At 46.6% G+C, this 15,089-nt stretch overlaps 1 protein-coding gene across 1 annotated transcript in view; it reads left to right on the forward strand.

The window, feature by feature from the left end:
* n4bp3 (NEDD4 binding protein 3) overlaps positions 1-7,381 on the forward strand; it is a 174,061-nt gene extending 166,680 nt beyond the window's left edge. The window contains exons 8-10 of the mRNA XM_065018423.1: positions 1-161; positions 1,620-1,875; positions 5,910-7,381. The exon at positions 1-161 is cut by the window's left edge and continues 91 nt beyond it. Of these exons, the coding sequence (XP_064874495.1) occupies positions 1-161; positions 1,620-1,875; positions 5,910-6,325 (833 nt within the window). The 3' untranslated portion in view covers positions 6,326-7,381. The remainder of the gene's footprint in view (positions 162-1,619; positions 1,876-5,909) is intronic.
* The last annotated feature ends 7,708 nt before the right edge of the window (positions 7,382-15,089 follow it).

The raw sequence follows: 15,089 nt of genomic DNA on the forward strand, positions 1-15,089 counted from the left end.
CTCAGCATTCAGAGCGTGCACTGCAGCTGCAGCTGTACAAGGCCCAGCAGGAGAAGAACAGACTGCAGGACGAACTGGATGCTCTGACGGGGGGGAGACAGAGAGAGGGTCAGGAGAGTCTGAAGGGAACCAGCCCTACTCTGGAGGAGACTCAGTGGCAGGTGAGGGGGTGGGGGGATTTAGTGGGGAAGGTGAGGAGGTGGAGGGGTGGGGGATGGAGTGGGGAAGGTGAGGAGGTGGGGGGATGGAGTGGGGAAGGTGAGGTGGTGGGGGATGGAGTGGGGAAGGTGGGGGATGGAGTGGGGAAGGTGAGGGGGTGGGGGATGGAGTGGGGAAGGTGAGGAGGTGGGGGATGGAGTGGGGAAGGTGAGGAGGTGGGGGATGGATTGGGGAAGGTGAGGAGGTGGGGGATGGAGTGGGGAAGTTGAGGAGGTAGGAGGATGGTGGGGGAAGGTGAGGAGGTAGGAGGATGGAGTGGGGAAGGTGAGGAGGTGGGGGAAGGTGAGGGGTGGGGGGATGGAGTGGGGAAGGTGAGGAGGTGGGGGGATGGAGTGGGAAGGTGGGAGGAGGTGGGGGAAGGTGGGTAGGGGAGGTGGGGGGATGGGGGGGAAGGTGAGGAGGTGGGGGAAGGTGAGGAGGTAGGAAGATGGAGTGGGGAAGGTGAGGAGGTGGGGGATGGAGTGGGGAAGGTGAGGAGGTGGGGGGGATGGATTGGGGAAGGTGAGGAGGTGGGGGGATGGAGTGAGGAAGTTGAGGAGGTAGGAGGATGGATTGGGGAAGGTGAGGAGAGGTGGGGGGATGGAGTGAGGATGTTGAGGGGTAGGAGGACGGAGTGGGGAAGGTGAGGAGGTAGGAGGATGGAGTGGGGAAGGTGGGTGGGTAGGAGGATGGAGTGGGGAAGGTGGGTGGGTAGGAGGACGGAGTGGGGAAGGTGGGTGGGTAGGAGGATGGAGTGGGGAAAGTGGGTGGGTGGGTAGGAGGACGGAGTGGGGAAGGTGGGTGGGTAGGAGGATGGAGTGGGAAGGTGGGTGGGTAGGAGGACGGAGTGGGGAAGGTGGGTGGGTAGGAGGACGGTGTGGGGAAGGTGGGTGGGTAGGAGGACGGAGTGGGGAAGGTGGGTGGGTAGGAGGACGGAGTGGGGAAGGTGGGTGGGTAGGAGGACGGAGTGGGGAAGGTGGGTGGGTAGGAGGACGGAGTGGGGAAGGTGGGTGGGTAGGGAGGACGGAGTGGGGAAGGTGTGTGGGTAGGAGGACGGAGTGGGGAAGGTGGGTGGGTAGGAGGACGGAGTGGAGAAGGTGGGTGGGTAGGAGGACGGAGTGGGGAAGGTGGGTGGGTAGGAGGACGGAGTGGGGAAGGTGGGTGGGTTGGAGGACGGAGTGGGGAAGGTGGGTGGGTAGGAGGAAGGAGTGGGGAAGGTGGGTGGGTAGGAGGACGGAGTGGGGAAGGTGGGTGGGTAGGAGGATGGAGTGGGGAAGGTGGGTGGGTAGGAGGATGGAGTGGGGAAGGTGGGTAGGAGGACGGAGGGCAGGCATAGAGAGAGGATTTGACTGAGGGATGCTGGTGAAGAGCAGGGTTTATTTAACATCCTCTTTCACCACCCCTCCCTCCTTACCTTTCAGGTGTGTCAGAAGTCGGGTGAGATCTCGTTGTTGAAGCAACAGCTGCGTGATTCCCAGGCGGAGGTGACCAGCAAGCTGTCAGAGCTGTTCCAGCTGAAGACCCAGCTGAGAGAGACCAGAGGAGAGCTGCAGAGAAGTGATGGACAGATAGACACGCTGCAGACAGCCCTACACGGTGCGCAACCACGACGACAGGGGAAAGGGGGAGCGGAGGAGAGTGGGACACTAGGGTCTCGAGGATCAGGAGGGGCATCAGGTATAGATATTTGTTTATTTAACCTTTATTTAACCAGGAAAGGCCCATTGTGACCCACAGTCTCTTTTTGAAGGGAGACCTGGCCAAGATGGCAACAACAATCAATACATTACAGAATTAAAACATACAACAACATGATCCAGCCTAAAACAATCATTTACACTTCTCCGTAACATTCTCCCATCAATATTTTAAATGAATTCAGTGGCACTAATATATCTAGATGAAGTATGGATTGTAGACTATTCCATGCCTCTGGTGCACATGAAGAGAAGGTAGTCTTGCCTAATACCTTGAATGTCATGGGGACATTAAGTAGCAACCACCTAGCAGCCCAGGTATGGTAACTGCTGGTGGTGAAGGAGACCAGACTACAGAGGTAAAGAGGGAGTTTAACTGCTGGTGGTGAAGGAGACCAGACTACAGAGGTAAAGAGGGAGTTTAACTGCTGGTGGTGAAGGAGACCAGACTACAGAGGTAAAGAGGGAGTTTAACTGCTGGTGGTGAAGGAGACCAGACTACAGAGGTAAAGAGGGAGTTTACCTGCTGGTGGTGAAGGAGACCAGACTACAGAGGTAAAGAGGGAGTTTACCTGCTGGTGGTGAAGGAGACCAGACTACAGAGGTAAAGAGGGAGTTTACCTGCTGGTGGTGAAGGAGACCAGACTACAGAGGTAAAGAGGGAGTTTACCTGCTGGTGGTGAAGGAGACCAGACTACAGAGGTAAAGAGGGAGTTTAACTGCTGGTGGTGAAGGAGACCAGACTACAGAGGTAAAGAGGGAGTTTACCTGCTGGTGGTGAAGGAGACCAGACTACAGAGGTAAAGAGGGAGTTTACCCAAAAGGGCTTTGTAGATGAACGCATAGAAATGTATCTTTCTGCACATATAAAGTGAGGTCCAACCTTCCATTTGGTACAAGGTGCAATGGTGGGTGAGGGACTTGGCATTTGTAATAAAGTGCAAGGAGGCATGATAAACAGAGTCCAGTCTCTGTAAGACGGAGGAGGCTGCATGATAAACAGAGTCCAGTCTCTGTAAGACGGAGGAGGCTGCATGATAAACAGAGTCCAGTCTCTGTAAGACAGAGGAGGTTACATGATAAACAGAGTCCAGTCTCTGTCAGACAGAGGAGGCTGCATGATAAACAGAGTCCAGTCTCTGTAAGACAGAGGAGGCTGCATGATAAACAGAGTCCAGTCTCTGTAAGACAGAGGAGGCTGCATGATAAACAGAGTCCAGTCTCTGTAAGACAGAGGAGGCTGCATGATAAACAGAGTCCAGTCTCTGTCAGACAGAGGAGGCTGCATGATAAACAGAGTCCAGTCTCTGTAAGACAGAGGAGGCTGCATGATAAACAGAGTCCAGTCTCTGTAAGACAGAGGAGGCTGCATGATAAACAGAGTCCAGTCTCTGTAAGACAGAGGAGGTTACATGATTAACAGAGTCCAGTCTCTGTAAGACAGAGGAGGCTGCATGATAAACAGAGTCCAGTCTCTGTAAGACAGAGGAGGCTGCATGATAAACAGAGTCCAGTCTCTGTAAGACAGAGGAGGTTACATGATAAACAGAGTCCAGTCTCTGTAAGACAGAGGAGGCTGCATGATAAACAGAGTCCAGTCTCTGTAAGACAGAGGAGGCTGCATGATAAACAGAGTCCAGTCTCTGTAAGACAGAGGAGGCTGCATGATAAACAGAGTCCAGTCTCTGTAAGACAGAGGAGGCTGCATGATAAACAGAGTCCAGTCTCTGTAAGACAGAGGAGGCTGCATGATAAACAGAGTCCAGTCTCTGTCAGACAGAGGAGGCTGCATGATAAACAGAGTCCAGTCTCTGTAAGACAGAGGAGGTTACATGATAAACAGAGTCCAGTCTCTGTAAGACAGAGGAGGCTGCATGATAAACAGAGTCCAGTCTCTGTAAGACAGAGGAGGCTGCATGATAAACAGAGTCCAGTCTCTGTAAGACAGAGGAGGCTGCATGATAAACAGAGTCCAGTCTCTGTAAGACAGGAGGCTGCATGATAAACAGAGTCCAGTCTCTGTAAGACAGAGGAGGTTACATGATAAACAGTCCAGTCTCTGTAAGACAGAGGAGGCTGCATGATAAACAGAGTCCAGTCTCTGTAAGACAGAGGAGGCTGCATGATAAACAGAGTCCAGTCTCTGTAAGACAGAGGAGGCTGCATGATAAACAGAGTCCAGTCTCTGTAAGACAGAGGAGGACAGAGGAGGCTGCATGATAAACAGAGTCCAGTCTCTGTAAGACAGAGGAGGCTGCATGATAAACAGAGTCCAGTCTCTGTAAGACAGAGGAGGCTGCATGATAAACAGAGTCCAGTCTCTGTCAGACAGAGGAGGCTGCATGATAAACAGAGTCCAGTCTCTGTAAGACAGAGGAGGTTACATGATAAACAGAGTCCAGTCTCTGTAAGACAGAGGAGGTTACATGATAAACAGAGTCCAGTCTCTGTAAGACAGAGGAGGCTGCATGATAAACAGAGTCCAGTCTCTGTAAGACAGAGGAGGCTGCATGATAAACAGAGTCCAGTCTCTGTAAGACAGAGGAGGCTGCATGATAAACAGAGTCCAGTCTCTGTAAGACAGAGGAGGCTGCATGATAAACAGAGTCCAGTCTCTGTAAGACAGAGGAGGCTGCATGATAAACAGAGTCCAGTCTCTGTAAGACAGAGGAGGCTGCATGATAAACAGAGTCCAGTCTCTGTCAGACAGAGGAGGCTGCATGATAAACAGAGTCCAGTCTCTGTAAGACAGAGGAGGTTACATGATAAACAGAGTCCAGTCTCTGTAAGACAGAGGAGGCTGCATGATAAACAGAGTCCAGTCTCTGTAAGACAGAGGAGGCTGCATGATAAACAGAGTCCAGTCTCTGTAAGACAGAGGAGGCTGCATGATAAACAGAGTCCAGTCTCTGTAAGACAGGAGGCTGCATGATAAACAGAGTCCAGTCTCTGTAAGACAGAGGAGGTTACATGATAAACAGTCCAGTCTCTGTAAGACAGAGGAGGCTGCATGATAAACAGAGTCCAGTCTCTGTAAGACAGAGGAGGCTGCATGATAAACAGAGTCCAGTCTCTGTAAGACAGAGGAGGCTGCATGATAAACAGAGTCCAGTCTCTGTAAGACAGAGGAGGCTGCATGATAAACAGAGTCCAGTCTCTGTCAGACAGAGGAGGCTGCATGATAAACAGAGTCCAGTCTCTGTAAGACAGAGGAAGTTACATGATAAACAGAGTCCAGTCTCTGTAAGACAGAGGAGGCTGCATGATAAACAGAGTCCAGTCTCTGTAAGACAGAGGAGGCTGCATGATAAACAGAGTCCAGTCTCTGTAAGACAGAGGAGGCTGCATGATAAACAGAGTCCAGTCTCTGTAAGACAGAGGAGGCTGCATGATAAACAGAGTCCAGTCTCTGTAAGACAGGAGGCTGCATGATAAACAGAGTCCAGTCTCTGTAAGACAGAGGAGGTTACATGATAAACAGAGTCCAGTCTCTGTAATACAGAGGAGGTTACATGATAAACAGAGTCCAGTCTCTGTAAGACAGAGGAGGCTGCATGATAAACAGAGTCCAGTCTCTGTTAGACAGAGGAGGTTACATGCATATACAACAAGTCACCATAATCAATAACAGAGACAAAAGTGGCCTGAACAAGCTTCTTTCTAGCCAGAAGCGGGAAGCAAGCCTTGTTACGAAAATAAAAACCCAATTTCAATTTGTGGTTCTCTGTAGCTCAATCATTACAGCATGGCGCTTGCACTGGCAGGGTTGTCGGTTGGATTCCTGGGGCCACACATACGTTAATGTATTCAGCATGACTGCTATTCTCTTTGGATTAAAGCATCTGTTCAATGGCATATGTTATGTTTGATTGTTATATATTTGTGAGACTAATGTTACTGTGTTGGCTAATAAGCTAATTGGTGATCATCAAAATGTCTGTCTCTCTTTCTCTCTTTCTCTCTCTCTGCCCCCCTCTCTTTCTCTTCCTACCCCCCCTCTCTCTTTATCTCCAGGCTCTACAGAGGAGCGTCTGCGAGCAGAACTGTTGTTAGAGCGTTGTCAGAGCGAGGCCCAGGCTACGGCCTTCGAGCAGGAGAGACAGACGTGGCAGACAGAGAAGGAGAAAGTCATCTGCTACCAGAGAGAGCTGCAGGCCAGCTACCTGGATATGTACCACCACAACCAACTACTGAAGAGAGAACTATACCAGCTCAGAGGAGGAGGAGGAACGCTGGAGAGGGAACTGCGAGATGTGAGGGGAGGAAGAGGAGGAGGAGAGATGGGAGATTACAGTAACGAGTCACTGGAGAGGGAAGTGCAGGAGGTTAGGAGAGGAAGAGGAGGAGGAGAGAGAGAAAGATTAGAGGAAGACAGTAAACCTCCCCCTGGTCTTCCCTGGATAGAGAGGATAGAGTCGTCTGAGATTTGACTGAGTGGACACTAGAAGGGGGGGGCATTCCAAACCAATCACTCGCCCCCTCTTCCTATCTCCTTGATGAAGACTCAGGCTTCTTACAGACTTGAAAAGACAGTGGAGATCCCAATTCCAAAACAACTCTGCACTCCTACACTCCTTGACCTGTATGAACTAGACTGAATAGTGTGCATGTATAATCAGCATTACAATGATACACCCTCTCTGGTACTGTTTATTGTAGGTTCCACTTCCTGTTTCAATCCTGCAATCAATGATAACTTCCTGTTTCAGTCCACAAATCAATGACAGCGTATTAGAGTCGAGAACACTGTACATTCGATCAAGCAGGACCCTGACCAAACCTCACTTTAGAGGGCTGCTTGTATGTACAAATGATAATAATAATAATAGCCTATTTGTAAATGTTACTTAATCTAATTTAGTTCTGTGTGTATGTAATCAACCAGTGTGTTCCTCACAGCCGTTCTGTGGGCTCGTTGAAGTTCAGACACTGACTGGGGTAAAGTAAGGGTAGGCTGTGTCTCAAATAGTACCCTGTATAGTACACTACTTTTGACCAGGGTTCTGTAGTAGTAGTGCACTATATATGGAATAGGGTGCCGTTTCAGATGCACCCTAGGACATTGTTCAAAAGGATCTAAAGGGATTTAGGTTTTGTCCCGGTGAGGTGTGGTGTGGTGAGGTCTGGTGAGGTGTGGTGAGGTGTGGTGTGGTGTGGTGAGGTCTGGTGAGGTGTGGTGAGGTGTGGTGTGGTGAGGTGTGGTGAGGTCTGGTGAGGTGTGGTCTGGTGAGGTGTGGTGAGGTGAGGTCTGGTGAGGTGTGGTGAGGTCTGGTGAGGTGTGGTGTGGTGAGGTCTGGTGAGGTGTGGTGAGGTCTGGTGAGGTGTGGTGAGGTGAGGTGTGGTGTGGTGAGGTCTGGTGAGGTGTGGTGTGGTGAGGTCTGGTGAGGTGTGGTGAGGTGAGGTCTGGTGAGGTGTGGGTGAGGTGTGGTGAGGTCTGGTGAGGTGTGGTGAGGTGAGGTCTGGTGAGGTGTGGTGAGGTGTGGTGTGGTGTGGTGAGGTGTGGTGAGGTGTGGTGTGGTGAGGTCTGGTGAGGTGAGGTGTGGTGAGGTGTGGTGAGGTGTGGGTGTGGTGAGGTGAGGTGGGTGAGGTGAGGTGTGGTGTGGTGAGGTGAGGTGTGGTGTGGTGAGGTGTGGTGAGGTGAGGTGTGGTGAGGTGTGGTGTGGTGAGGTCTGGTGAGGTGGTGAGGTGAGGTGGGTGAGGTGTGGTGAGGTGTGGTGTGGTGAGGTGAGGTGGGTGAGGTGTGGTGAGGTCTGGTGAGGTGTGGTGAGGTGAGGTGTGGTGAGGTGTGGTGTGGTGTGGTGTGGTGAGGTGAGGTGAGGTGTGGTGTGGTGTGGTGAGGTGAGGTGTGGTGAGGTGAGGTGTGGTGAGGTGTGGTGTGGTGAGGTGTGGTGTGGTGAGGTCTGGTGAGGTGTGGTGAGGTGAGGTGTGGTGAGGTGTGGTGAGGTGTGGTGTGGTGTGGTGAGGTGAGGTGAGACATTAAAAGTTGTCTTCATTCAGGGAGCGTCCAGGGAGTAGAAAGCTGTACCACTGATTTAAGTAGGGTTACTAGACCATCACACGCCAATACATAGATGCTATTACTCTGCCATTAACAAGGCTATTTTAGTTATGAGGATGACAAGTTCCTTTTGGGGGTAAAATGACCCTTTCAGAAAACTGTAATACTGTAACAATACTGTATTGAGAACGTTTTATATAATTTATAATTATTTTCATGTGAATCTATTTTCTCTCCCCAAATTACTATTTTGGAATGTGTATATAGTTGTAATTTGGATATACTAATGCTGCAGAAGCATGTGCTGTTTGAGTAAAGGACACTTTGAATGAATAGCCAAAATACAGCCTAATATTAAAGCTCTGGCTATTATTCTGCATCCCATTGGACTAATTACTAATCATTCACTTGTTGCTGTCGGAGGAAAACCTCCTCTCCTAAACAGAAACGTTTCATTAAATGGACATATTTTCCCATTAACAAACATACAATTACAAAACTTGAGAAGCTGTTTTGAATACATTTTCTTGGTCCTAGAGTCATTCAAATATTCAGAGACGACATTGAGGGAAGTTACTGCTTTCAATACAGTCCTAAGTTTGGACACATCATTTAAGGGCTTTTCTTTATTTTTTACTATTTTCTATGTTGTAGAATAATAGTGAAGACATCAAAACTATGAAATAGCACATATGGAATCATGTATTAACCAACAAAGTGTTAAACAAATCAAAATATATTTTAGATTTTAGATTCTTCAAATAGCCACCCTTTGCCTTGATGACAGCTTTGCATACTCTTGGCATTCTATCAACCAGTTTCCACCTGGAATGCTTTTCCAACAGTGTTGAAGGAGTTTCCACATATGCTGATCACTTGTTAGCTGCGTTTCCTTCACTCTGTGGTCCAACTCTTCCCAAACCATCTCAATTGGGTTGAGGTCGGGTGATTTGGAGGCCAGGTCATCTGATGCAGCACTCCATACTCTCCTTCTTGGTCAAATAGACCTTACTTACACAGCCTGGAGGTGTATTGAGTCATTGTCCTGTTGAAAAACAAATGATAGTCCCACTAAGCGCAAAGCAGATGGGATGGCGTATTGCTGCAGAATGCTGTGGTAGCCATGCTGGTTAAGTGTGCCTTGAATTCTAAATAAATCACTGACAGTGTCACCAGCAAAGCACCCCCACACCATCACACCTCCTCCTCCATGCGTCACGGTGGGAACAACACATACAGAAATCATCCGTTCACCTACCTTGTGTCTCACAGAAAAAAAAAATGCAAATTTGGACTCATCAGACCAAAGCACAGATTTCCACCAGTCTAATGTGCATTGGCCGTGTTTCTTGGCCCAAACAAGTCTCTTCTTCTTATTGGTGTCCTTTAGTAGTGGTTTCTTTGCAGCAATTTGACCATGAAGGCCTGATTCACGCAGTCTCCTCTGAACAGTTGATGTTGAGATATGTCTGTTAATTGAACTCTGTGAAGCATTTATTCGGGCTGCAATCTGAGTTTTTTAACTCATGAACTGATCCTCTGCAGCAGAGGTAACTCTGGTCTTCTTTCCCTGTGGCGTTACCAATGAGAGCTAGTTTCATCATAGTGCTTGATGTTTTTTGCGACTGAACTTGAAACTTTTACATTTCTTGACATTTTCCGGATTGACTGACCTTCATGTCTTAAAGTAATGGACTGTCGTTCCTCTTTGCTTATTTGAGCTCTTCTTGCCATAATAAGGACTTGGTCTTTTACCAGATAGGCCTGTCTTCTGTGTACCACCCCTACCTTGTCACAACACAACTGATTGGCTCAAACACATTAAAAATAAAATAAAATCCACAAATGAACTTTTAACAAGACACACCTGTAAATTGAAATGCAATCCAGGTGACGTCCTCTTGAAGCTGGTTGAGAGAATGCCAAGAGTGTGCAAAGCTGTCATCAAGGTGGCTACTTTGAAGAATCTCAAATATATTTTGATTAGTTTCACACTTTTTTGGTTACAACATGATTCCATATATGTTATTTCATAGTGTTGATGTCTTCACTATTATTCTTCCTTCTGGTCTTCTAGACAGTGTTCCTCTTTCCAAGGGCTGTGTTCTTTTGCCCATCTTAAACTTTTATTTTTATTGGCCAGTCTGAGATTTGGCTTTTTCTTTGCAACTCCACCTAGAAGTCCAGCATGCCGGAGTCGCCACTCCACTGTTGACTTTGAGACTGGTGTTTTGCAGGTACTATTTAATGAAGCTGCCAGTTGGGGATTTGTAAGGCATCTATTTCTCAAACTAGACACTCAAATGTACTTGTCCTTTTGCCCAGTTGTGCACCGGGGCCTCCCACTCCTCTTTCTATTCTGGTTAGAGCCAGTTTGCTCTGTTCTGTATAGGGAGTAGTACACAGCGTTGTACCAGATCTTCAGTTTCTTGGCAATTTCTTGCATGGAATATTCTTACAATAGTCATTTACAACATTAACAATGTCTACACTGTATATCTGATCAATTTGATGTTATTTTACTGGACAAAAAACAAGGAAATGTCTAAGTGACCCCAAACCTTTGAACAGTAGTGTATATATGTTGCTTCTGAATTTATATAATAAACATTTATCAAGTGGTGGCAATTTTCTTTACGTTAGAAATACTAACAAAATCACAGCCTATAGCTACAACTTGTAGTAACCCACTGGTATGCTATACTACACTATACTGTAATGTACTGTGCTGTGCTATACTATACTACACTGAGCCCTGTAACATACATCAACACTAAAGTCTTGTACTACATTTAGCTCAGTCTTGGTTACCTTTCCCCCATCCTCCTGGGACAGTCCTGTGTGCAGGACTGGACCACTCCTTTCCTGCTCTTCTCCTTCTCTCTTGGAGGAGAAGGTCAGAGGGGAGGGATCCCTGGCTTATTCGTCCAATGGGTTTTGAGGAGGCGAGGAGAGAGGACGCAAGGAGTATGAAACTGAGATTCTCTCAATATCTTTTGTGAAGGAGACTAATAACTGATAGGTTAGTTTTCTGTGAACTAGACTGGAGGAAGCTGCTGGGAAAATACCCTTTAGAATGTCTCGGCCTTCGATCCTTATCACCATGCACCCCTTCCCTCCCCTGTACAACCCTGGCTCACAAACACAACGCCCTTCCCTCCCTTGTCCAACCCTGGCCCCTACATACCTCCTTCCTGAGTTTGGAAGGTCAGCCCAGATGGAAATGGAGGAGGATATTTGTTAGCGTAAGGAACAGGTCTTTCTATGTGAGCCAGCCAAGGTAGGCTGTAGAGAAGGGGAGTGGCTGCCATGTTTCTTTTAGAATGCAAATGTAAAAATGTGTGTGTGTACCACAGGAGGCTGGTGGCACCTTAATTGGGGAGGACGGCTCATAGTAACGGCTGGAATTGGTATCAAACCCATGGTTTTCATGTGTTTGATACCATTCCATTTACTCCATCCCAGCCATTATGAGCCGTCCTCTCACCCACTCTCAAGTGCGTATTTGACTTGTGTAATAGCCAGGTTCATGATTTGAGCAGTTAGGAAACAGTCCTGTGTTAGACTTGATAGACTTGATGTGTGTGTTCCCAGGGGGGGCGGTCAAGCCAGACACCATCTCTCCCTCTGACTCACCAACCTCCATCTAACAATATTATATAAACCAGAGCTTAATATAACTCCACAGCTCACATAGGTGACTGTCTTCTGAGTGTGGGTTGATGATGAAAGATATTAACTCATGCTTGTGTGTGTTGCTGCTCTGTATGTAGGAGACTACACATGCAAACTTCACTGCTTGGATTTCAAGCATTCATTGTAGGCGGCTTACAGAATGACTTCCAACTATAACACACACTAGTTAAAGTCAACCGGAGGACTGTTGTTTGCGTGAGGTGACTACAGCTTGCCCAGTTAAATAAATAAAAATGAACACTAAGGCATGTTTAGTATGTAGTAATGTCTCCATCTGGTGGCATCAGCAGGAAGAGCATGTGAGTCAACATCAGTGGCTAATATTGGCTCTAACGGTCCATCTTTCTGCAGCAAACCAAAACCAACCAAATATAATACTTTCCACAAACATATAAACAGAGTTGGAGTATAAAGTTTTTATGCCATTTTAAGATGCAAGTATAATATGAAACATGTTAGAGAATAAATATGTACAATACAACTTTAATAAAGACAGAGAAGCAGGTAGAAGGCCAACCTATCACACAAGAACTCGACTACTGGAAAAGGAAAAGAACCAAAGGAAGAAGCCATAACACACCTTAGTGTGGGAAAGGAGATGAATGATTGTCAACCAAAAGCAGTAAATCAAATGTAACATCAACCAAACACGTGTGTGAACACACAAATCAGAATATAAAACTACCTGCTTAAAAATAAATAAAAACCTGCTTCCATCATTCATTCTGACTGGCGATCAGTGCAAAGTTGATATAATGGCTGACTACTACCACGTGTCGGCTGTTAAAGAGATGGTGGTGCAGAACTCGCTGACATCGCCATTCCATGGGCTGGTATGACATCGCCATTCCATGGGCTGGTATGACATCGCCATTCCATGGGCTGGTATGACATCGCCATTCCATGGGCTGGTATGACATCGCCACTCCATGGGCTGGTATGACATGGGGCTGGTATGACATCGCCACTCCATGGGCTGGTATGACATCGCCACTCCATGGGCTGGTATGACATGGGCTGGTATGACATCGCCATTCCATGGGCTGGTATGACATCGCCATTCCATGGGCTGGTATGACATCGCCACTCCATGGGCTGGTATGACATCGCCACTCCATGGGCTGGTATGACATCGCCACTCCATGGGCTGGTATGACATCGCCACTCCATGGGCTGGTATGACATCGCCATTCCATGGGCTGGTATGACATCGCCATTCCATGGGCTGGTATGACATCGCCATTCCATGGGCTGGTATGACATCGCCATTCCATGGGCTGGTATGACATCGCCATTCCATGGGCTGGTATGACAACGGTTCGGAAAACGGAGAAGGATTGATCATGGATCCAACCCAATACTGATGTTGTTATTTTGTGGCATAATTATATTTCATAAAATGTATTATGTTACTTGTGGTTTCACTATTTTACAAGAGACTTGATTCTAGCGATGATAAATAAAAACAAACGCAGACTTCACAGTAGTATAATTTGTTTTTGTTGAATACATCGGCCGACACAGAACAAGAAACATGGCTTCCTTCAGGAAAATTCTTGTTATTGGAGCCAGTTGCAAAATCAAATCAGCCAATTGACCATCGACCTCTCCGTTGATCATCACACTGATACATGTACTGTAACCCAAAGTGACTTTCAACAATCAGGGCCTTTATTACATCATCGCCAATAGAAAGAGAAATGTTAAACATTTTTTTACAATCAGTGTTCCATTCACAAACTGTAACCACAGTCACCACCTATCATCCAATCTCAATAAAAATGTATGTGAATATGTTTTATCAGAGGCAACTTAGCTTTACCTCCGTAATATAGAAGTTTAAATACTCTCCTGAAATCAGACAACTTCCTAAAAATAAAATTAAAATAACTGTCACATCACCCCTCTAACATCCATTAAATCATTCTAAAAGACCCATTCTGTGTACTGAGGAAAACCTACAGATGGATAGAGCATTCTGCGTACTGAGGAAAGCCTACAGATGGATAGAGCATTCTGCGTACTGAGGAAAGCCTACAGATGGATAGAGCATTCTGTGTACTGAGGAAAGCCTACAGATGGATAGAGCATTCTGTGTACTGAGGAAAGCCTACAGATGGATAGAGCATTCTGTGTACTGAGGAAAGCCTACAGATGGATAGAGCATTCTGTGTACTGAGGAAAGCCTACAGATGGATAGAGCATTCTGTGTACTGAGGAAAGCCTACAAAGGAACAGAGCAGTCATCCAGAAACTCTACAACTCAACTCGATACCCTATCGCTATCAACTCAACTCGATACCCTATCGCTATCAACTCAACACCCTATCGCTATCAACTCAACACCCTATCGCTATCAACTCAACTCGATACCCTATCAACTCGAAAGGCCATCATCATCAACAGGTTTTCAACATCAACTTGATAGCCTATCACCAACATCAACTTGATAGCATATCACAAACATCAACTTGATAGCCTATCACCAACATCAACTTGATAGCCTATCACCAACATCAACTTGATAGCCTATCACCAACATCAACTTGATAGCCTATCACCAACATCAACTTGATAGCATATCACAAACATCAACTTGATAGCATATCACAAACATCAACTTGATAGCCTATCACAACATCAACTTGATAGCCTATCACCAACATCAACTTGATAGCCTATCACCAACATCAACTTGATAGCCTATCACCAACATCAACTTGATAGCCTATCACCAACATCAACTTGATAGCCTATCACCAACATCAACTTGATAGCCTATCACCAACATCAACTTGATAGCCTATCACCAACATCAACTTGATAGCATATCACCAACATCAACTTGATAGCCTATCACCAACATCAACTTGATAGCCTATCACCAACATCAACTTGATAGCCTATCACCAACATCAACTTGATAGCCTATCACCAACATCAACTTGATAGCCTATCACCAACTTGATAGCCTATCACCAACATCAACTTGATAACCTATCACCAACATCAACTTGATAGCCTATCACCAACTTGATAGCCTATCACCAACATCAACTTGATAACCTATCACCAACATCAACTCAACTTGATAGCCTATCACCAATATCAACTCAAATTGATAGCCTATCACCAATATCAACTCAAATTGATAGCCTATCACCAACATCAACTCAACTCGATAGCCTATCACCAACATCAACTCAACTCGATAGCCTATCACAAATATCAGCTCGATAGCCTATCACCAACATCAACTCAACTCGATAGCCTATCACCAATATCAACTCGATAGCCTATCACCAACATCAACTCGATAGCCTATCACCAACATCAGCTCGATAGCTTATCACCAACATCAGCTCGATAGCCTATCACCAACATCAGCTCGATAGCCTATCACCAACATCAACTCAACTCGATAGCCTATCACCAATATCAGCTCGATAGCCTATCACCAACATCAGCTCGATAGCCTATCACCAACATCAGCTCGATAG

The sequence above is a fragment of the Oncorhynchus nerka genome, linkage group LG5 (assembly GCF_034236695.1).
Source record: "Oncorhynchus nerka isolate Pitt River linkage group LG5, Oner_Uvic_2.0, whole genome shotgun sequence".
In the NCBI taxonomy this organism is placed as follows: domain Eukaryota; kingdom Metazoa; phylum Chordata; class Actinopteri; order Salmoniformes; family Salmonidae; genus Oncorhynchus; species Oncorhynchus nerka.